This window comes from Balaenoptera musculus, chromosome 1 (genome assembly GCF_009873245.2).
Source record: "Balaenoptera musculus isolate JJ_BM4_2016_0621 chromosome 1, mBalMus1.pri.v3, whole genome shotgun sequence".
Taxonomy (NCBI): domain Eukaryota; kingdom Metazoa; phylum Chordata; class Mammalia; order Artiodactyla; family Balaenopteridae; genus Balaenoptera; species Balaenoptera musculus.
Window position 1 is genome coordinate 25041458 of NC_045785.1, and position 20584 is coordinate 25062041.

Genomic DNA, 20584 nt, shown 5'->3' on the forward strand with positions numbered 1-20584 from the left:
TTATGGGGTGGGGGCTGCTCTGGACAGACAGCCTGGCAGAGACACCAGCTGAAATGCTCGGAAAGGAGGGAGCCCGCTGAGGATGCCCAAGCCTGGCTGGTCCTGATCACCACCCCACGGCTCGGGTAACCCCAGACCCGGCTCCCCTTACTCACAGGCAGCCCCGGGGGGCCCATGGCACCTGGGTAGCCAGGTTGCCCTGGAGGACCCTGCAAAGAAAGGGAGACATGATGGACCAGCCCCCCAACATTTCTGTCCCCATCCCTGGCTGTGAGGGCGGCCAAGGCCCGACGGTCTGGAGCTGCCCCTCAGCAGATGCCCCGGTTACAGCCGCCCCCTTGGGCCATTTCCCCCAGACCCAGCTCCCCTCGGTTGTGATCACCACCACAGTCCTGGACGCTGGGAGCTGAGCCAGAGGAGAAGGCCCAGGGCAGGGGATGATGAGGACCCGGGTGGGGGCAGTGCAAGGGGCATGCTGAACGCTGCAGGAAGAGGGAGGAGAAAGCCCCCAGGGATGGAGGTGTTTGCCCCTTACAGGGAGTCAGGGCACATGGAGATCAACTTCCTTTGATCCTGAGGGATCCCCCAATACTGAGGGAATCAGGGCTGAGGGGCAAAGAGTTTCAAAAGAAGGAGTCCACCTCCCATCTTCCACCCAGCAGCCATCCCGGGGGGCCCAACCTCCGTCTCCCCAGGGCTCTTCATCTACCTCCATCCCCTGCTGCCTCCGCTTACCGGTTCCCCCTTCTCTCCTGTCGGGCCCCTGAGGCCTCGCTCTCCTTGAAGACCCTTGGAGAGAAAAATCATGAGAAACTGCAGGGGAGGGCAGTCTCCACGCAGCCCCTGACTCCTCCCTGCAGCCCCCCAGCCCTCTGTTCCCATTCTAGGCAAAGGTGGGGGGCTGCTGGTGGCCCCCCCTAGTGTCCCCAGAAAAATGACCATAGAGGGTGTGCCCAGAAGGGTAACTATCAGAGGTGTAAATTCCCACGTAAGGGTGCCTCTCAGGAGCATGCCCCCCGAGACAGGTCACCACAGAGATATGCCCGCCCAGTCGGGTGACTCTCAGAAGGTACTTCTCAGGCGGCTGTCATTGGTGTGCCCTACTGTGACCACTGTCTGGGGTGCACCTTTAGGAGGGTGACACATGTGCTCCCCCTGAGGGGCAACTGTCCAGAGAGGGGTCCCTAGAGTGATGCTTCCCACCAAAATGTATCACCCGACTCCCAACACTTACCTCTCCAACCCCCTGCCCCAGCCAAAAACCACATTCTTTTAGGGATGCTGGGGAGGGACATGGGAAGGCTCCCTCCAGAGCAGTCCCTTCACTTTCTAGGTGGGAAGGGATATCCACTTCAATCAAAGCCAGAGCCCCCATCCCTCCTCACTCCTCGCCCTGGCCTTCGTGGATGCACCGCACCATTAAGGGGCCGTGTCTGCCCCTTCTCCCTTGTGCCCTCAAGAAACGGCACCCAAACCTTTCCACAACACAAGGCAGATGGCTAGACGGACAGATGGCCCCTTCACCCAAGCAAGCAGAAACAGACAAGGTCCGGCCAGGATGAGGACGTGGGGACAGATGGAGCTGTGACAAGGAGAGGCCTTGCTCCCTGAGCCTCCATCACCAGGCCTGGGAGGAGAGGAGCTAGGCCCCAGGGACACGAAATCTGACAAACAGGAGGTTAGTTTCCATGACCCAGGAGGGAGCAACAGTGAGGATGAGGATGACTCAAACATACTTGTGACGATGACGAAGGCAGAGCAATTAACGACACCTGGCAGAAGGAGGCGGCCAAGACACTGGGCACAGAGGGGCAGGGCCCCACGACACCCAGAAGCCCTACTGCTGGCATCACGTGCCCAGCCTCAGAGCAGACTGGGACCGGAGCCAAAGAAGAGGAAAGGAAGAGGAGGAAGTTTCCTCTAGGATGATGGGAAAAGTTGCAAGCATGGCCGCCTTGAAATCCCTGGGGCGCCTCTGGACAGCCCTGCCAAGCAGCAGGGCAGCAAACCTGTGCCAGCCTGCAGTGTGAAGCCCTAAAGCTTTGGCGTCTCTGCCGGGCTCTGGGCCAGGTGCCTGGCAGGGCCCCAAGAACTACTTTCAGCAAATCTTCAGTCAACACCAAAGGTGGGAGAAGCAGGAGGCAGAGTGAGAAGGCAGGGATAAAGAGGCCCCTAGAGGCACCAGCTTAAAATAAGAAGGTAAAATAGCTCCAGAGGATTTAGGGGGAGTGATGTGTGACTGTGGGAGAGAAAAAGGGAAACGGAAGGGGGGAGAAGAGAGAAGATGAGAGAGGGAAAGCAGGAGAAGAGGGAGAAGGGAGAAATGAAAAGAAGTCAGAGACTGGGAGGCCGTCCAAGCTGCTGGGACCTCAGGGAACCTGTGTCGTTAGCTACCGAGCCTGCAGGGGGACAACGACAAACATGGAGGAGGGAGGCCAGGGCACGACAGGAAGGGAGACAAGCAAAAGCCACAGAGACCTGGCTGGCAGGGGAAGGGGAGGTCGAGCAGCGCTAGGTTCTTACAGGCAATCCGGGGGAGCCAACAGCACCAGGAAAACCTGGGGGGCCCTGGTGGGAGAAACAGGCAGGTCACATCTCACAAGCACGGTAACCCTGGGTCACAGTCTGGGGCTGAGAGGTCACGGGGAGAGGAAGTCACGGGAATATTTTCAAGGCAGCTGGAAAAGAGACTCATCCCAAGTCTTGGCCCAGAATACGTCTGCTCCTCGCCTCGGCTCCAGGAAGAATGGCTCTGCCATCAGTAGAGATGCGCAACAGCCCCCAGAGTCAAACCACCTGCCCAAGTCTTCCCGAGTCCGAGTGAATCCTGGTGCCAGAGTGGAAGCCCATCATGCCTGTTACCTGACCTCCATGAGCCCCCAGGTGGGGACTCCCTGGTTCTAAGAGGCTCCCACCAGCCATTTTTTTTTTCCTCCAAAGAAAGCATTTTCAGTTCTTCCAGGCTTTCCTAGTCACTTCTATGTTCCTGCCATATCAACACCACAGAGGACTCCAGGGTAGATGCTCCTAGTCTAGCCTTTGTAGGCTTGTCTTAGAGATGGCCCTACAGAGCGATAGAGGGCCGCTCCATCTTAGCCCCTGGCCCCTGTCTGAAGGTTGCCACACGCTTTCCTGGCTGTCCAGACCATGAGCCATGGGTGCAAAACACAGCAGGGACAGGGCTGCAGAAACAAGGACGCGCCCTGAGGGCCTCCTCTAAGCAGGACCACAGGCAGAGCGGGGCGGAGCAGGCCTGTTCTGGGGGTTCGGTGGCGGGAGGCCACAGTCCCCGCAGATGCTCTGACGAGGGAAAGGAGAGGGAAAGGAAGTTCCCTCTTTCTGTCCTGCCCAGCTTCCCGGAGACAAGGCAGCAGAACGGTGTCTGGCTTTACAACCCCTCTGAGAGCCTCTCAAGCAGGCCAGGAAACCCACAGATACTTACAATAGGGCCTGGAGGACCCGGAGAGCCCCTCATGCCGGGCGAACCCTGCAAAGGAAGCCAGGGAATATGGATGAAGAGGCTCAGGCCCACAGCGCCCCGAGGTCTCCGCAGCCCTCCTCCCAGCCTGCCACAGACCCAGTCAACAGGCAGTGCTGTCAGAGCAGGATGTTAAAGCTGACGTTAAACCTTTCATTCGGTTCATTCAATCATCCAACAAACATTTATCGAGCAGCTATTATGTACTGGGCACTGGTCCAGGGGCTGAGGACACAATGACAAATGGACCATTAAAATCCCCACCTTGTGGCGCTTACATTCTAGGGAGAGGTGGACAGTAGTGCATGGAACAGAGGCTGGCACCCGGGCGGTGCTCAGTAGACACCTGTGGCGTGTTCCCGAATGAAGGGAATACACAGGATGCCACACAGTGAGGAGTGTGGGGCAGAGAGAGGGACTGGGCATTGAGCACGGGTGTGCGAGTTCTATTTTAGAGAGGGTGGTCAGGGAGTGTCTCACCGAGAACGTGATATGTGAGCAAAGGGCTGAAGGGGTGAAGGAGCGGGCCTTGGAGGAGAGTTGCAGGCTGAGGGAGCAGCAAGGCCAGGGGAGGAAGAGTGGCCCGGGGCCCAGAGCTGCGAGGAGGCCCGGTGCCAGGAGAGCAGGTGAGGCCAGAGCAGCGCGGGGCGCCGGTGACCTAAGGCCTTGAAGGCCCCTGAAAGACTCCCAAGAGAGGCAGGGAGCCACCGGAGGGCCCGAGAAGACTTTTGGCAGGAAGGAAACTGCCCTCGGGAACTGGAGGTCATTGAAGTGGAGACCCCAGCCGCCTCAGGGTCCAGCCCAGGCGAGGGCCCCGCTCTTACCTCTTCTCCTCTCTGGCCGGGCAGTCCTGGAGCACCGGGCAGGCCGGGGCTCCCTACACAGCCCGGATCTCCCTCGTTGTTGTCCCCCTGGAGCGGGATGGACGGTGAGTGTGAGCAGCCCCGTGGGGCCCGGGGCAGGGGGTGAAGAGAAGACGGAGGCCCACTCACCCGGGCCTCCTCAGCTCTCGGGCGCTCCCGCTCCATGAAGCACTGCGGACGACAGCCAGAGGCCCGGTCAGCGGGGAGCAGCCGGGAGCTCGCCCTGCACCAAGGCCACCCCGAGCCCAGCCTCCTACCCGGGCGCAGCTGTCGAGGCCTGGCACGCCGGGGATACCCTGGTCTCCCTTCTCTCCACTTTCCAGGAGGGCCACCGGGTGGGCCGTCTGCCCCTGGACACAGTCCCCGCAGATGCTCTGATGAGACAAAGGTGGGGGGGGGGTGGCATGGGGCCCGGGTCGGAGAAGGCCAGGGTGGGCCTCATGGGGGAAACCCACTCCGAACTCAGCCAGGGGCACCCTGCTGGCCGGCACCCACCCACTCTCTTCCTCCCCAGCCACATGTCTGCGGCAGCTCTGCTGTATCCTCAAGGGACCCGATCCCAACACTGGCTTTGAGTTTCCTCCAGGAAGAAGCTCCGGTAGGGCCAAGCCAACGCCACTTTCCAGACAGGCGTGTGGGAGGAGGCGGAGGGGCCCGGGGAGGGACCATCTGTCCCGGCTGTTCCTGCAACCTGCACCCAGTGTGAGGACATGCCACGAGGATTTAGACTGAAAAGGCCAGCTCCAAACACCAGCTTCTCTGCCCAAGGGAGCAAAGGAAACAGCTGCAGGAGGAGCCAGGCCCTTCGCAGACAGCCTCTGGGATGGGGCCTGCCCTGCACTTCCCAGTGGATCACGGCTGTTACAGGCTCCCCAGTGGGCCGGGCCTGAAGTCTTCCTGACAAGAAAGTCCTCCTCTTACCTGGAGGCTTTAAGCTCTTTGGGTCACAGACCTCTCTGAGAGTTTGATGGAAGCTGTGAGTCCGCTTCCCCTCAAAATGAAACCTACTAGTGAAAACTAGACTACAGTTTCAGAGGACTCGGGAGCCTGGCATCTATCCACGGCCCGGCGGGATGTCCACGGGCCCCTAGAGGAGATGCTGCTCCACCTCCACTGTTCGCTGCAAAGCTCAATGATAATGGTTGTCATTTACTCAGCACCCATGATGCCAGCAATGGTGACAGGCCTTGCACATTATCACATTCAACCCTGACACTGCAATGAGGCAGGTCATCTTATAAGCGCTCTGGAGATGAGAAAGCCGAGGCTCAGAGAGACAGCATGACTTGTCTAAGGTAAGTGGGACCCTGGATCGGACCTTGGTCTGTCTGAGGGCCAAGGAAGCGCTCTGTCCACAGGCCCAGGCTTCCTCTGGGCTGTCGGTGCCCATCTGACCCCTTCTCCAGACCACACTCAGTTCCTGTTGGGGGCCCTCCGTGGAGCACTTCATCAAGAAGCCATCAGACAACATGTTACACAGAGAAATGTCGAATCCTGCATTTGGAGTCGCATAATCACTTGCCCAGGGGCAGGACTTGGGGAACCCTGGCTTGCCAGAGGCCTAGGGCAGAAGAGCGGGGGTTCACTGCCACAACCCTGCCGTGATCCAACCTGTAGCTGCCGCCAGGAGGATAACCCGACCTCAGGCTGCTTCTGGAGATGACTGCTGTCCAGAGCAGCGGCGGGGCAGGCGGTCCCCATGCTCTGTCCTGACCAGGACCACTGGGGTCGTGGGAGCTCCAGGGCACTGACCAGCCAGTGCTAGAAGGGGGTGACCAGGACAGGGGCTCTGGAGGCCAAGGCGTGGGAGGGACCCCAAAGGATGCTGAGCTGGAGGAGGGAAGAGTCCTGATCTGGTCTCTAGAGGTAACTGAGCAAGGAAGCGCTGTGGCACCCGTGGTGCCCAGCGTGGGAGATCAGACCAGGCCACAGCCCTCGAGCATGGTCTTAATGCTACTGACAGACCCTGGCACAGGCCGACTCTCCCTTCAGGCCCCAAGTCCTCTTTCTTGCCCCACTAGAATCACCTCTCAAATCCCTTCTCCTCCCTGGATTCTTTCTGGATTGAGCAGAGGACAGCCGGAGCCTTCTTCCAGGCCCCTACCCAGCCCTATCATAGAACATAACCTTCGCAAATCCCTGCCTGACTGCCCTCCAAGTGCACTTTCACCTTCCCTGCCCTGCCCCCGTGTGACCTCACTGGCAACTGCTGCAGGCAGGTCTCCGTGTTACCACTGCCCAGAGCACCCATGGCCACCTATCTGGGTGCCTTCACAGGATTCCTTCAAACACTCGCTCAACAAACACTGACTGGGAGTCTGTTCCGAGCCGGCCCCTGACTAGGCCCCCTCAGCTAGATGCCTGGCATGCACGGTTCCCACAAACAGCTCCATCTGCAGCTCTCTGTGTGTGGTGCCATGCAGCTGAGCGCTTACTACAGCGATCCCCTTAGGGGAACCCCTGCCAGTTCCTAGGCCCTCCCTCTGACTCTCTTACCTTAAGGACATGCTGTTCAATGGGCAAGGATCCCTGCAAGAGACAGACACGAGGGCTCAGAGGGCGAGCGGAAGGGGGACGGAGACTTATGGCACCAGGTGGAACCTCGGGAAGCCACGTGGCATCCAGGTTTCTCCCAGCCTCGGAAGACGGAGGGAGGAGGGACCCCCACAGCAGCTAGAGGCGCTAGCATGGCAAGCTCAGCCCTGGGAAGAGCAGGGGCGGCGCAGGACAGTGAGTCCAGGCCGGTACCTACCAGCTCTGCAGTCAGCCCAGGCTGTCCTGGCAAACCGTTGTTCCCCGGCACTCCCTGCAGCCAAGAAGAGACACGGGTGAGTGGACACCTCTCTCTAGCCTGTAGGTCACCCAGATTCTTTCTCACCATCGCCACTGCCTCTCCCCCTCATCCTGAAGAGCTGAGAGCCCTGGCTGACGTCTATTCTCAGCTCAAAAGTCTCCAGACTTTTTGTAGGAGGAGCTGAGGAGACCCAGAGGGGTGACCCACCCCCCAAAACCAGTCCAAATGATTTCTTCCCCTACATGTCAGGGCAGTGGGTCTTCTATATAGTAAATAACTATTATTTCTTTCTGTGCTAAGTACTTTTCCTATATTTTCTCACTATATTTTCTCATTTAATCACCACAGTTGTTTTGGTGAGGTAAGTGTTATCTCCATCTTAAAAACAAGACGACGAACTCAGAGAGGCAAGCAACTTGCTAAAGGTCACAGGACGAGCAAGGCACAGCGGTGAAATTCAGATTGAGGACCACTGGCTTCAACCCCTCTCTTAACCACGATTTCTGCATCATTCCTCAAAAGACATTCCCCAGAACACTCAGGCACACACAGGGTGGAGGCCTGGGAGTCATACCCATCTAGGTGCAAATTCTAACTCACTACCTGTACAACTTTTGTCAGGTTACTTGCGGGGAGGTGGGGGGGGAATCTCTGTGCCTCAGTTTCCTTTTCTGTAAAACAGTGGTAGTTTGTGGTGAGGCTTAAAGGAGATCACGGCTATAAGGAACTTAGTACAGAGCATGGCACGAGGGATGCTCATGTTAAATGTTTACCACCCAGACTCTGTTCCCCTTACAGACTCACAGTGCACATCTGCATCTTAAATACTCCATGGAGGCAGGGAGTGTGTTCGGTTTGAAACCCCCAGTGCCCCACCCGGAGGAGGCATGCCTCAGATACACGCCGAGCGGACGCACTGCTGCTCACCCGCTGCCCCGACACAGGATTTCCTTGGCCCGCTCTGAGAGCTGGCCTCCCTTCAAGTCCCAGCTCCCAGCAATAGAACACGTTACCCTCCCTGGCAGCCCGCCCGATCTCAGGCCAGGCTCCACCAGGCCTGAGTCAGACCTGGAGTCCGTCTCCCCCGGCCCCTCCTGCCCCTCCACGTGCCGTCACCCAGCCCTGCTCATTCCGAGCCCTCAACGAGTTAAGAAGGCAAAGTGCTTAGAACAGCCCCCGGCACAGGGGAAACACCGTGACCGTGTTAATTCTAATCATGCCCCTAAATGATCATTCATTCCCTGCCCCACTCTCCATTGTCTGTGTTAGTTCAAGCCTGATACTTTGTGATTTTCTTTTTCTGCGTGCCCAGAACTATACCTCCCACTTGTTCTACTGTAGAAGTGAAGAGCTACTATGCACTGTCTACTAGCTACCGAGCCGCACACTTCTTAACGTCTGTAGGAATGGATGGGGATTACTGGAGCTCTGGATGCTGTCTATCTCTGAGCCTGTTCCTGCACCTGAAGAGAGGAGCTGCTGGGCCCTCCCTTCCTTGAAAGGACTGCAGGAGACGACCAGGGAAGGGGACCTGCACCCTGCCTGGCACGGGGCAGGTGCCCACAAGCAGCAGCCTCGGCTTGGTCTCCAGCACTGGTGCCAGAAGAGGACTCTGGTGCCTGGGACCAAACTCGGTGGCAGTCACTCTTTTCTGCCTCGTTCCCCCAGCATGCCTTGGCAGGGTTCACATGACATCTGCATGCGCTTGTTAATGGGTCACTTTGAAATGACTCTCACGTTTCTCCAAGCAAATTGCAAGCCCCCTGCAGCCTGATTCCTGTTTCCTGGCAGTGCAGCAGGAAGCCCGGACACTTGGTAAAGGTGTGGCTGGCCTGTGGGGGACCCAGAGTTGGCTCTAATTCTGAGCTCTCAATGAGACAGAGAATTGGAATACTGAGAGAGGCTCCCATCAGCAAAGGGGGCCCACCAGAGCAGATTCTCAGCCCAGGGTGAAGGGAGGTATATATAAAATCATCAGGGCAGAGGGGGGAGAGTAGTTTGTAAAAAGCTTCCACGCAGTCCTGCTCTGCCTTTTCAGGTGAGACTCACTCCTCCAGGAGCTGGGAGCCAGAAATACAGAAGCTACTGTCTGTGCCTCCTAGGGCCTCTGGGAAGTGTGGCCTGGCATGCAAACCTTGGGGAGCCACCCTGCAGGGCAGTGGAGGGCAGAAGAAAGTGCCCTGCACAGGAAAGCCCCAGTCCAGCACTGCCAATTCGTAGCCGATGACTTCAGACAAGATATTTCACCTCCCAGAACCTCACCGTGCCCAGCTTGACTTAGGGATCCACCACCTTCCTATTGGAGTTGATGTAAGGCTCAAACAAATGCGAGAGAATGGATGTAAAATCATAACAGTAGTTGTTGTCATAATGATGGCTAATGCCTTCCGAGCATTCACTATATGCCAGGCAAGGTTCTACACATTTAGCAAGCATTAACTTGCTTAATACTCACAAAAGCCCCATGAGGTAGGTTCTGTAATTACAATATCTCCACTTAACAGATGAAGGAACTGAGACACAGAGAGGGTAAGTAACTTACCCAGCATCACAAAGCTAACACGTAGCAGAGCTGTGATTCAAAGTCAGGCTGCCTGGTTCTGGAACACACACTCTAATCATGATGCCACAAGGATCTCAACTCCTACTGCTCGCCCCTCACTCCCTGGCCTCCTTCCTATTCTCCAAACATGGCAGGCACGTTCCCACCCCCGGGGCCTTCGTACCTGCTCCCTTGTCTATCTGTCAGGAATACTCTCCTTTGCAGGCTCTCTCCTCATTTCCTTCAAGTCTTTTTATTTTTTCTTTTTCCCTTTTTTTCCTTTAAGTCTTGATTTAAACATCCCCTTCTTTTCAACACTTTTCTCAAATATCTTCCCTGGGCTCCTCCCATTTTCTATCCTCACTCCCTGCTTTAACCTTCTCATCAGGACATATCACTTTCTAACATACTGTATTTTATTTATTTCTCTTGCTTATCGCCTGTCTCTCTTACTAGAATGCAAGCTCCCAGAGGGCAGAGATTTCTTTCTGTCCGCTGCTGTATTGCCAGCACCTAAAACAGTGCCTGGAAAATACTAGGTGTGCAAAACTTTCGTTGCATGAATGAATGTTGAACGCTGCTCCAAAATGGTGAGCTCTGCACCAGTGTCAAGGATTGTCAGCTGACCCAGGTTCTGGGTTCCTGACAGCTGACCAAGGCCCGAGCTTGACACAGGTGTCAGTGGGGTACCTGGGCTACAACAACAGGGCATTCCTCAAAAAAAGGTCTGGGAGTACACACAGCCTGCCCTCAGGGACCAGTGCGTCCTCCGTACCACTCTGGGAAGCGGAAGCACAAGGAGTGAGAAATGACACATACAAGCGTTGGGGCAGGGGAGCGGCACACTTGGGGTCTGGCACAGAGCGTGCGCCCTGTTGCCTTGCCCCCCGCTTCTCTTCTCCCTCTTTACCTGAAGCCCAGGCATTCCAGGGGGGCCTGGTGGTCCAGGAATACCCGGAGGACCCTGAAGGAGAGAAGAAACCATCAGATCCAGAAGAAAGTTCTGCCCCATCGCTGGGGGCGCTGGCGTTAGGATGGGCAAGCCTCGGGATGCTGGCGGACAAGAGGAGAGACAGAGGAGACAAGCGACACACACCTGCGGGCCCGGCTGCCAGGAGCTGCCCATCCAAAGTCCCGGAGCACCCTGGGTGGGAGTGGGGATCGCAAAAGAAGGTTATAGGCAATGTCCACACAAAGCACAGGGCTGCGTGGGGACGCAGTTGGCTGGGGCGCAGGGGCCTGTGCGTCTTGGGCACAAGGCCGGAAGCCAGGCCTCACCCCCAGGCTGGGGGCAAAGGCTCTCGGCACCACTTACCGGCATGCCAGAGAAGATGGGGTCCCCTCGGGAGGGGCAGGAGCACTCCCCTGGCTCACCCTGAAAAGAAAAGAGCCTTTGTCAGCAGGGGCGAGGATGGAGGACCCTCTGGAAATCAACAGCTGGGCGGCAGGGCAGGCTCTAGAGATGGAGAGGTCAGGGTTTAAATCCAGGATCGGCCTCTTTTGACTGTACCCTTGGGTAATCTGTTCAACCTCTCTGAACCTCAGTCTCCTCATCTATAAAATGGGGATAATAATACCAAATGCACAGACTGTCATGAGGATGGAAAGGATGAATGTATATAGAGTTCCTGCCATGTGCCAAGCACTCGGCCATCAACAGCTCTTGGTGTTACTGCATTTTTCGCTTCATCATTGTCGGCTGCTGCATAAGTATTCAGCCCCATTCCCCTTGGCCCAGCCTGGCTTCCATGCCCTTCTCTCCTGGTCCCTCATATCCCTGTCCTCTCACTAGTCCTTCTGAACTCAGTTCCTTCCCCTGTCCTGTAACTCAGCATCCATCTGAAAATGCAGCTGCCTCCCATGGGGGCCTTGGAGCTCTCTGGGTCTCCTGGGATCCTGGTTGAGCCCTGGGCCAGCAACCAGGGAGCTAGTGGGTGGCAAGGAGACCAGGATGACTCCTCAGCACCCATCCTTCAGTCCAGAGCCACAGCCAAGTGCAGAGGGTCCCCTGGGTGGCAGAGCTCCAGGGGCTGCTAATTTCCCCAGAGTATTGGTCACAGGTCCCTGGGACTTACCTTTTCTCCCTGCTCTCCCTTTTCACCCTGCAGGGAAGAAACACAGGGGGATGAGTAGATAGGGGTGTGGAGAAAGGGCCAGCTGTGGCTTCCTGCTGCCCCACGACACGGTACTCACCAACATCCCTCTGGCTCCTGGAAGTCCAGTCTGTCCTTGCTGCCCATCAGGGCCCTGAAGGGAGAGAGCCCAGGGTCAGTGGGCAAGGCTGGACAGCAGCCAGCCATCTGGCCTGCCAGCAGGGGAGGGTGATAGGACAAACAGAAGCAGTGCCAGGCTCCCCTGGAACCCACATCCCAGTGCCCATGTCCTAGAGTAGGAGACTGAGGCCCAAGAGACAAGGCGAGGAGGAAGGAGGAAGAACACTGGCATTTCCTGAGCACCTTCTTGGTGTCAGACACTGGGCCAAGCACCTGTCAGGGAGCACTGGATGGAATCCCCACTCCCAGCCCTGCAGGATGGTATTGTTCCATTATACAGGTGAGGAAACGGAGGCTTAAAGACATTTTGTAATAGACCCAACAGCACGGCTGCACCCAGGTCTGTGCGGCCCAAAGTCCCTGCTCTGTCCTCTTACCCTTTAGTGTTTGACACAATTCTCTCCATCATAAAAGTTCTCTCAGTTGATTTAAGGAGGAGACGGGAATTTCAGCCCTGATTTGTCAACAAGGAATTGAAGGCCCTGAGAGGCTGTCACTGGCCTAAGGTCACACAACTCGTAAGTGTGGCGCCAGAATTGGGAAACCTCCCAGATGGGATTCAACTTGAGGGAAGGCAGTCTGGAGAAGTCAGCAGGGCTCTCTGACGGCTGCTGTCCTGTGGGACAGGCCACCTTCGCATGTGGGACTCAAAGCTCCCTGAGAACCAGGGCCGGCTTCACCTTCACCTTCACCTCTGCCTTTACTGGGAGCTCCCTGGGACAGGCGGGGACCCTGACTACCTAGCTGTGCTAGGCAACCACACGGACGGTGGGGACCTGGGCAAGGCCGCGACCCCTCTGGGCTTCAGCGCACCCTCAGGAGGAATCCATCTGTGATTCCCAAACTGGGTCTGGAATTTCTCTAGGGATCCATAAAGACAGAAAAGATACAGTTCACAGGCTATTTTCAACATTACCAAAAGCCTAGGAAAAATTATACATTTGCCCACAACCTGACATGACACAGGCTGGCTGAAAGGTATCATTTCTTTGATTTAGGCTAGAATTATATCATCTTAAAAAATTCTAGTGGATTCATGTGGAGTCAAAGCTAGCTATTATACAGGTCTTTGATGAATAAAAATGAGGAAATGCGTATATTATTACCTAATCTATGCAATTTGTTCAACAGACACATCTTTCAGAACATGGGAATCACTGGTGGGACAGCAATAAAGGGAGGTCCTTGAGGGTAACAAGGTTGAAAGTGTTGCTGGTCTGGATAGATCTGTGCGGGCCAGTACGGTAGCCAATAGCCACATGCGGCTACTTAAATTTAAAATAATTAAAATTAAATCTAAAGTTTAGTTCTTCAGTCACACTAGCTACACTTTGAGTGCTCAACAGCCATGTGGGGCTGGTGGCCACGTCTCGGGCAGGGTAGAGAGTTCTATTGGGCAGCACTGTTTTAGATGATCCCGAATGACTCCAAGGTTTGAAGTGGAGGGTGGCGGGCAGAGCATATGGGCTTTGAGTCAGACAGACCTGGGTTCAAGTCCCGGCTCTGTCTCCTCACTCTCTGGCCTTCAGTTTCCTCATCTGTGAAATGGGGATAATCATAGCCGTTCCCTTACGGGACTGTTGTGAGGATTAAGTGAATCTCTGTTTGTTTAGAGCTTAGCACAGGGCCTCAGCACGGTCACTGCTCAAAAACTGGTGGTGTTCAATACTATCATTCTTCAGGGGCTCCCCCCAAACAGGGCGGTCTTCCTTCTCCCAGGCCGGGCCAGGCTGAGGCCTCTCTCCTCCCATCCCCCATGCTGCTGGGACAGGCAGGGTCAGCCCCATGCCCTCTTCCTGGCGGCAACGCCCTTGGTCCAAGCAACATCCCCAGTGTGGAGCGTGGGGGAGGGCCCTTACCGGAGGCCCAGAGACACTGGCACCAGCAGGTCCCACAGGCCCAGTGGCTCCTTTCACCCCTGGAGATCCCTGTGGAAGAGAGGGTACAAAGGTTGCAGGGCCAGAGTTTGAAGCTAGCTACAATCCAGCAGGTGAGACCAGGCCTTGGGCAGCCCTCTGACAAACATCCCTCAGCTCCCATGTCCCCCGTGCCCACTGCCAGGACATTCCGAAGTGTTACAAGTCTAGAGCCCAAACAGGCAGAGGCTCACCTTGGCACCCTTCTCTCCAGCAGGGCCAGGTGGCCCCCGAGGTCCCAGGAGCCCCTGCAGATGGAAGCACACTTAGTTATCTCTATCCTAGAGTGGCCCCTTCACCTGCCCGTCTCCTCCAGGCCCAAGGCAGACGTACCTGAATGCCAGGCAAACCCTGGGCTCCAGGCTCCCCCTGCAAGTCAGAAAAGGCAGACTGGGCCACAGCTGCCCAAGCCAACCTGCCCCGCCGGCAGACCTGGTCTGGGGTGGGGTGTCTGCCAGCCCAAACTCAGGAGAGCTCCACAAGGAGACTCTGAGGGTCAGAGAGGGGCAGGGGGTCAAAACCAAAGTCCCCAACAGAAACAACCGCAGGCCAGGGCTGTGCCCTTGAGCATCTGGGGGCAGGCAGAGCTCTGAGGTTTGGGGGGCAGGTGGGAGTGAGTAGCTGGCTTAGGGAAGTGCTGGGAGGCAAGCAGGCACGCGTAAGGCTGGAGACTCACCTGGGGCCCTTGGACTCCCACTCCTGGAGGCCCTGGCTCTCCCTAAAGAGGCAGAAGGACAAGCCTGCGCTTGAGATTCCCCACTCACCCTTCTCCCCTGTCCCAGCCCCTCCTCCTGGACCTCCTCCACCTCCGCCTCCTCCCTGCTCTGTAGCTGATCTCCATTCCCCCCTCCAGGCCCACCGTCCCCACGCATCTCCGCATCCGCACCCTCACCCACACAGAGCTGCAGCGCAGGCCCTCACACTCACACACACACCTGTATGCCCTTCAGTCCTGGGGGTCCTTGAACTCCTGGTAGACCAGGCTGGCCCTAAAAGACACAGGTGAGCCATGGGTCCCTCAAGGGAAATGGGGCAGGAGGGAGAGAAGGAAAGCCCAGGGAGGGAAGGACAAGAGGGCAGGTAGCCAGAACTCACCGGTTTACCAGGCCGGCCCACGCCTTCCGGCCCCGGATCTCCTTTCAGGCCTGGCTTCCCAGGTGGTCCTGCCCTGTCAGTCAATGCCCCCTGCAGGCTGGGGCAGGCAGTGCAGCCATCACCCTGGTCAGAGATGGGCACAGCCAGGAGCTCATGAGCCAGGCCTGGCAGCCAAGCCGGGAGGAGACATCGGAAAGGGGATCCTTGCGCCCTTCTGAAAGCTCTGCCCCTCCACTGACCCCTCCTCAGCCTGGGATATCAAAATTGGCCCCTGACACGCCTAGCTCTCCTCCCTGCCTCGGAGAATAGCTGAGGCGCCTCCACCCAGTGATTCTGGCATCCCCTGAGGCTCACAGCCTGACCCCAAGTCCTTCCCCTCACTAGCTCTCAGCCTAATCTCTTTCTGCTCATGCAAAAAACTGCCCCCTGCCTGACTGACCTTTTCTCCTTTGGGCCCTGCAGGGCCCCGAACCCCAGGCTCTCCCGACAGTCCCGGCCGCCCCATGGTGCCCGGTGTTCCAGGATCTCCGGGATTCCCAGCATCGCCCTGTAAGGAGTAGGGTTCAAAGAGGGCAGGGGTGATCCAGCTGGAGTAGGGTTCAAGGAGGGCAGGGCACGGTGCCCTCTTGGGACCTGCAGGCACTCAGAGCCCTTCACTGGGGCTGGAGGCTGGGCAGGGAGTGGAGAGTGGGCACAGGGCAATCAGGAATAGGAGGTGGGGAGGGCATCTGAGAGGAGGTGGTGCCCACCCGTGCCCACCAAATTATCTTACCTTCTGCCCCTTCAATCCATGCTCTCCAGCTTTGCCCTGAGGAGAAAGCATTTCCAGCACCCATTCACTCATACTAGACACCCTTAAGTGTCTGGCACTGTGTTAGACTCCGGGAATATACAATATACAAGACAGATCAAAATCTCTGCTCTCATTCTAGTGAAGCAATATTCAAGAGAAGAGACTTGAGCCAGGCTCCCTGCCTGGGTGATCCTGGGCAAGTTACTTAACCTCTTTGTGCCTCGGTTTCTTTATCTGTCAAATGGGGACAATAAAAAGAGCACAGGCTTCTACCTCGTAGGGTTCTTGTGAGATTACACAAGCTGATATAGCTGATATATGTGAAACAGTGCATGGCTCATGATGAACACTATGTCAGCATTCACTGCTATTAGTAAAGCAGTAACAATAATAATCACCACAGTGGTAATTATCATTTCTTGAATGCCTATTGTGTGCTGCTAAGTTCTTCACACACATTGTTCCTAGGCTTTACAACAACACCATGCGTAGGAAACAGAGGCACAGAGAGGGGAAGTAACTGGCTCAAGCCAAAGGGCTAGTAAAAGGCAGATCTGGACTTCGAACCCAGGTCTGTCTGGTTCCAGGTTGGTGGTCTTTCTGCACACCCGGCCATGCTGTGTCCCAGGACGAAGGGCAGAGGCCTGTCAGGCCAGCTCCCTCTGGGGACAGAGGCACTGACCCCTCCACACACTCTCACCTACTCCCCACTGCACAGGGAGCCTAGAGACCCAGGCAGCCCCTGTCCCCCTCAAGCCCTGCCTGTATCCCACCTCCACAGGCCCCAGAACTCACCTGTTTTCCTGGCAGGCCAAAGCCTGGATGCCCAGGCTCCCCCTTCTCTCCGGGAGGCCCAGGCAAGGCCACCACATGGCTGTCCCCATCCTCGTGCTTGGACAGGGCTCCGCATGACTCACAAGGCTCCCCCTGCCAAGCAAGGACACAGAGTTGGGGGACCCCAGGTAGGTTTGGAATCTGGGGCTGGGGAACGTAGCCCGGCCTGACATAGCACCTGTGCTTGCCAAGGGATATCTCAGGAGACATTGTGGGAAAACAGGTAAGAAACGAAGGTGGGGGCCAAGGCCTCAGGGGTCCTGACATCATGCTAAGGAATCAGATGTTACCCTCAGGCAGTGGGGAGCCTCGGAGGGTTTGAAGTAGAGCAGGATAAGCGTGTGTTTGGGAAGCTGGCACTGGCTGCAGCGTGGGGAACGTCTTCAACTCACCTTCTCCCCCTTGATGCCTGTGGGTCCCACTGGCCCTGGAGGCCCCTGTGTGATAAGAAGCCGTGTGTGATGCCCGGCAACTGCCTGGGCCGTGCTGGGGCCTCTCATCTCCCCGCGTCCCACCTTGTCCTTCTCCTCAGAGCTGTTGCCATCCAAAGCTCACTTACCAGACTGCCGGCTGGCCCTGCCTCCCCGAAATTACCCTGCGAGCAAAGCAGAGGACACAGGGTCAAAGTGAGGAGGCCACTCTAGGTCATTCCCAAACCCCAAACTACACAAATAACCCCTTGGGACCCCCAACTACCGCCCCCCCCATTTCCTGGCTAGGGAAACCAAGACCCAGAGAGGGAAAGGGATTTCCCCAAGGTCCCCAGGGGAGTCTGTGGCCAGCCTGTTTCTGTCCCCAGCCTCACTCTGCAGAATCCCAGCCCCACCCTCAGCTCTGGCCCAGCACACAAAGATCACGAATTCATTTATCCAACAGTCACTCGCTGGATGCCTGTACACACTGTGCACTCAGCAAGGTGCCAGTAGGTAGCAGTGAACAGCACAGACAAACACACTTGTGGAGCTTACACCCTTGTAGGGACACCAAGAACTTTTAAATAATTGTAACTGAATAGCGATGAGTGCTGTGAAGGAAATAAACAGGGTGATGAGACAAAGTAGGCAGGGGAGGCCGTTTTAGACAGGATGGTCAGAGAAGTGTGAGCCACAATTATTATCAGAAAGACGAGACAAAGGCCAGCCAATGAAAGAATAGGGGGAGGTAGAGAGGAAAAATGTTCTAGACAGTGGGAGCCACAAGTACAAAATCTAAGAGGTGGGAACATTCTTGACATATTCCAGAAAGTAAGGAGGGCAGCACATCTAAAGCACAGGAAGTGGGGAGAGGAAAACCAGATGAACCTTCAAGGCAGGCAGGGCCAGGCGTCCAGGGTCTTGTTAGGCATAGAAGGCCTTCAGTACAAAGTCGAGTCATAGAAGGATTTTAAGCAAGGAAATAATATAACCTGAGGTTTTTATTTGTTTTGTTTTGTTCTTTTCTTTTCTTTTTTAACAAAGCCCCATTAGCCACTGGATGAAAAAGTTTAAGAGCTGCAGTGGCCACAGGCAGGCCAGCTAAGGGGCTGCCGCCACCATCCCGGTGAGAGATGATGGGACCCAGACGAAGTGGTGGTCATGGAGGTGAGCAAAGGAGGTGGAATTGAGAGAGGTGCTGTGGCAGAACTGTCAAATGGAGGAGATGATGTGGAGATGGGAGGAATCAAGGATGCTGCACGGTTTGGGGTTTGAGGAGGTTTGAGGAACTCGGTATATGCCATTTACAGAGATGGGGGGACCGGAAGAGGAAACAAGTGTGGGGTGGTGGCACAAAGCTCCATTTGAGAAATGACAGGCGTGGTTTGCCTGGTAGAGTGGAGTCTGAACGTATATTCCAGTGTTTCTCACACATGAACACTCGTATACCCACAGGACCCCTCATTTAAGTAACACTGCATTATTAATTCAACGCTGTCATTCATCTCCAATGCAACCACAAATACAAAGGTTCACATGGCACTGAAATTGAGTAACCCAGCCGAGTAGGGAAGATGACAAACTCTGGAGCCACATTCCCTGGGCTCAAATCCCAGGTCTGCACCCAAACACCCATGTGACTTTGAGCAATTTACTTGGCCTTTCTGGACCTCCGTTTCCTCATCCATAAAATGGGAATAATGGAGTACCTACCCCATGAGGTTTTGGGAGGAGGAAACAAGTCAATACACCTACAAGCCCTTGGAATGCTGCTCGGCACAAAGTAAGTGGTAAAGAAGGGTTATTATTATTTTATTATAAGGTAGTCTTGCATATACTTAATTGTTTTGGATTATCAGTAAATTAAAAATAAAACACTAAGGAACTTTCTTGGAGAACATGTGGGCTCTCAGAAATCAATTCTTTGACTCCAGTCTACAAAACACTGATGAATTTATTTCTCTGTGGATTTACAGTTTGATCTCTTGTCTATGTTGTCCCTATTCCCCGTCCAGGGGCCCCCTCCCCTGTCTCCCGGCCAAGAAGACCCCGGTGTTCCTGACATCTAACCAGGTCTCACCTTCTCTCCTTTCAGCCCTGTTGGCCCTGGAGCCCCAACTTTCCCCTGAAAAACAATCAAGTCATAGTCACTGCACCCCCCCCCACTCCCATCCCTCCAAGACTCCATGGGTCCCAGTGTCCACCCAGAAAGAGAAAGGCCAGCTCAGAATTACAAATCCCACAACCCTGCAGGTAGCTGGACAACTACCTCTGTTATACAGATGGGCACTCAGAGGTTCTAAGAGGGAGTCCCAGGGCAGTGCAAGGGTGGAGGGAGGCCTGGAGAACCTGCCTCAGGGCCTCCTTCCTGGTCTCTGCCTTGAGACTCAGAGCCTAAGGAGCCAGGGAGGCCACCAGTGTGGCAAAGATGGGCTGGGCTGGCCTGGCCTGGCCTGGCTAGGAGGAAGCAGTCACTCACCGGAAGGCCAGGCAAACCGAGACCAGGAGGGCCCACATCTCCTTTGGGCCCTATAGCGGGCCCAAGATGTTGGGCTGCTATGGCTGAGCTGCAGGACAAGCAGGACTCCCCCTGGGGAAGGAAGAGAAGGGATCAGAAAGGCTCCCAGTAGTCAGAAGGGGTCAGCCAGAGAATAGTGTCCCTCACCTTTTCTCCTTTGAGGCCTTGGATGCCAGGGTCTCCCTGCAGGGAGAAAAGGTGTATGGGCTGAGAGACTGGGTATGTTGGGACACCCCAAATTTCCTAGCCATATATGAGGACAGCAATGTCACACACCACAAACCCTTCAAACACCCAGGGGTCCCAGGGGATTCAAGGTCAGCACCCCAGAGCCGGGGCTCATCAACCCGTGTGACAGATGGAGGAAATGAGGCCAGGCTAAGCTACCCCGCCAGAAGTGCCGGTACATACCCGATCACCCTTTTGTCCAACAGCTCCCAGGCCCTCCTGAAAAAAAGGGTCTGTGAGGGAGTGGGGTACAGAGTCCAGCCCAGGACCATAACCCAGCCCTGCCCGCTCCTTTCCTCCACCTCCAACCAACACCCAATCCCAGGAGGAGGGCACAATCTCACTCACTATAAGGGTTGGCTCCACCCCAGCTTGCCCAAAAGGCATCTTAAGCCTTGGCTAGGAGAACCCCAGTTGGTTGCTATGGAGACCTGGGGTGGCCTTCTAGCCCAGCCCTAAACTCTATGGTTCAGCCCCCCCCCCCCCCCCCAAGGAGCTAAGAGCCTAGACTCTCTGCCCACAGTGTCTCTATGGCCATGAGAAGTTTCCAGCCCCTCTGCCCAGCTCCTCTCCATGATTATGCCCCCAGGTTTTTTGGTGGAGTCCCACAAGGGCCACCCTGGGCACTCACCCTGGCGGGTGCAGGATCACCCGGTTCTCCCTTGGGCCCTGGCTTTCCAGGGAGCCCCACAAAGTTCTGGAACCCTTCAGGCAGCGTTGGGCACACTTCGCAGCCGTCACCCTAGCAGAAGGGAGAGAGCACGAGTGGACAAGTTGGGGCTAAGACCCTGGGGAAGACAAGGAGCTCTAGGCACGGGGTGGGCCGGGGCAAAGTGC

At 56.2% G+C, this 20584-nt stretch overlaps 1 protein-coding gene across 5 annotated transcripts in view; it reads right to left on the reverse strand.

The window, feature by feature from the left end:
- Nucleotides 1-20584, reverse strand: part of COL16A1 (collagen type XVI alpha 1 chain) — a 50950-nt gene that overhangs the window by 15910 nt on the left and 14456 nt on the right. Inside the window, exons 23-52 of one of the 5 annotated variants that reach the window (XM_036866188.1) lie at nucleotides 20379-20489; nucleotides 19931-19966; nucleotides 19667-19702; nucleotides 19481-19591; nucleotides 19082-19126; nucleotides 17148-17183; nucleotides 16981-17025; nucleotides 16550-16681; nucleotides 15734-15769; nucleotides 15401-15508; nucleotides 14962-15084; nucleotides 14802-14855; nucleotides 14543-14584; nucleotides 14200-14235; nucleotides 14061-14114; nucleotides 13810-13878; nucleotides 11871-11924; nucleotides 11753-11779; nucleotides 10993-11052; nucleotides 10774-10821; nucleotides 10588-10641; nucleotides 7094-7147; nucleotides 6838-6870; nucleotides 4599-4715; nucleotides 4471-4512; nucleotides 4303-4389; nucleotides 3443-3487; nucleotides 2524-2568; nucleotides 736-789; nucleotides 156-209 (exon numbers count right to left, since the gene is read on the reverse strand). In XM_036866188.1, coding sequence (XP_036722083.1) covers nucleotides 156-209; nucleotides 736-789; nucleotides 2524-2568; nucleotides 3443-3487; nucleotides 4303-4389; nucleotides 4471-4512; nucleotides 4599-4715; nucleotides 6838-6870; nucleotides 7094-7147; nucleotides 10588-10641; nucleotides 10774-10821; nucleotides 10993-11052; nucleotides 11753-11779; nucleotides 11871-11924; nucleotides 13810-13878; nucleotides 14061-14114; nucleotides 14200-14235; nucleotides 14543-14584; nucleotides 14802-14855; nucleotides 14962-15084; nucleotides 15401-15508; nucleotides 15734-15769; nucleotides 16550-16681; nucleotides 16981-17025; nucleotides 17148-17183; nucleotides 19082-19126; nucleotides 19481-19591; nucleotides 19667-19702; nucleotides 19931-19966; nucleotides 20379-20489 — 1848 coding nt within the window. The remainder of the gene's footprint in view (nucleotides 1-155; nucleotides 210-735; nucleotides 790-2523; nucleotides 2569-3442; nucleotides 3488-4302; nucleotides 4390-4470; nucleotides 4513-4598; nucleotides 4716-6837; nucleotides 6871-7093; nucleotides 7148-10587; nucleotides 10642-10773; nucleotides 10822-10992; nucleotides 11053-11752; nucleotides 11780-11870; nucleotides 11925-13809; nucleotides 13879-14060; nucleotides 14115-14199; nucleotides 14236-14542; nucleotides 14585-14801; nucleotides 14856-14961; nucleotides 15085-15400; nucleotides 15509-15733; nucleotides 15770-16549; nucleotides 16682-16980; nucleotides 17026-17147; nucleotides 17184-19081; nucleotides 19127-19480; nucleotides 19592-19666; nucleotides 19703-19930; nucleotides 19967-20378; nucleotides 20490-20584) is intronic. The other 4 variants (XM_036866209.1, XM_036866196.1, XM_036866203.1 and 1 more) reach the window with 4 other exon arrangements.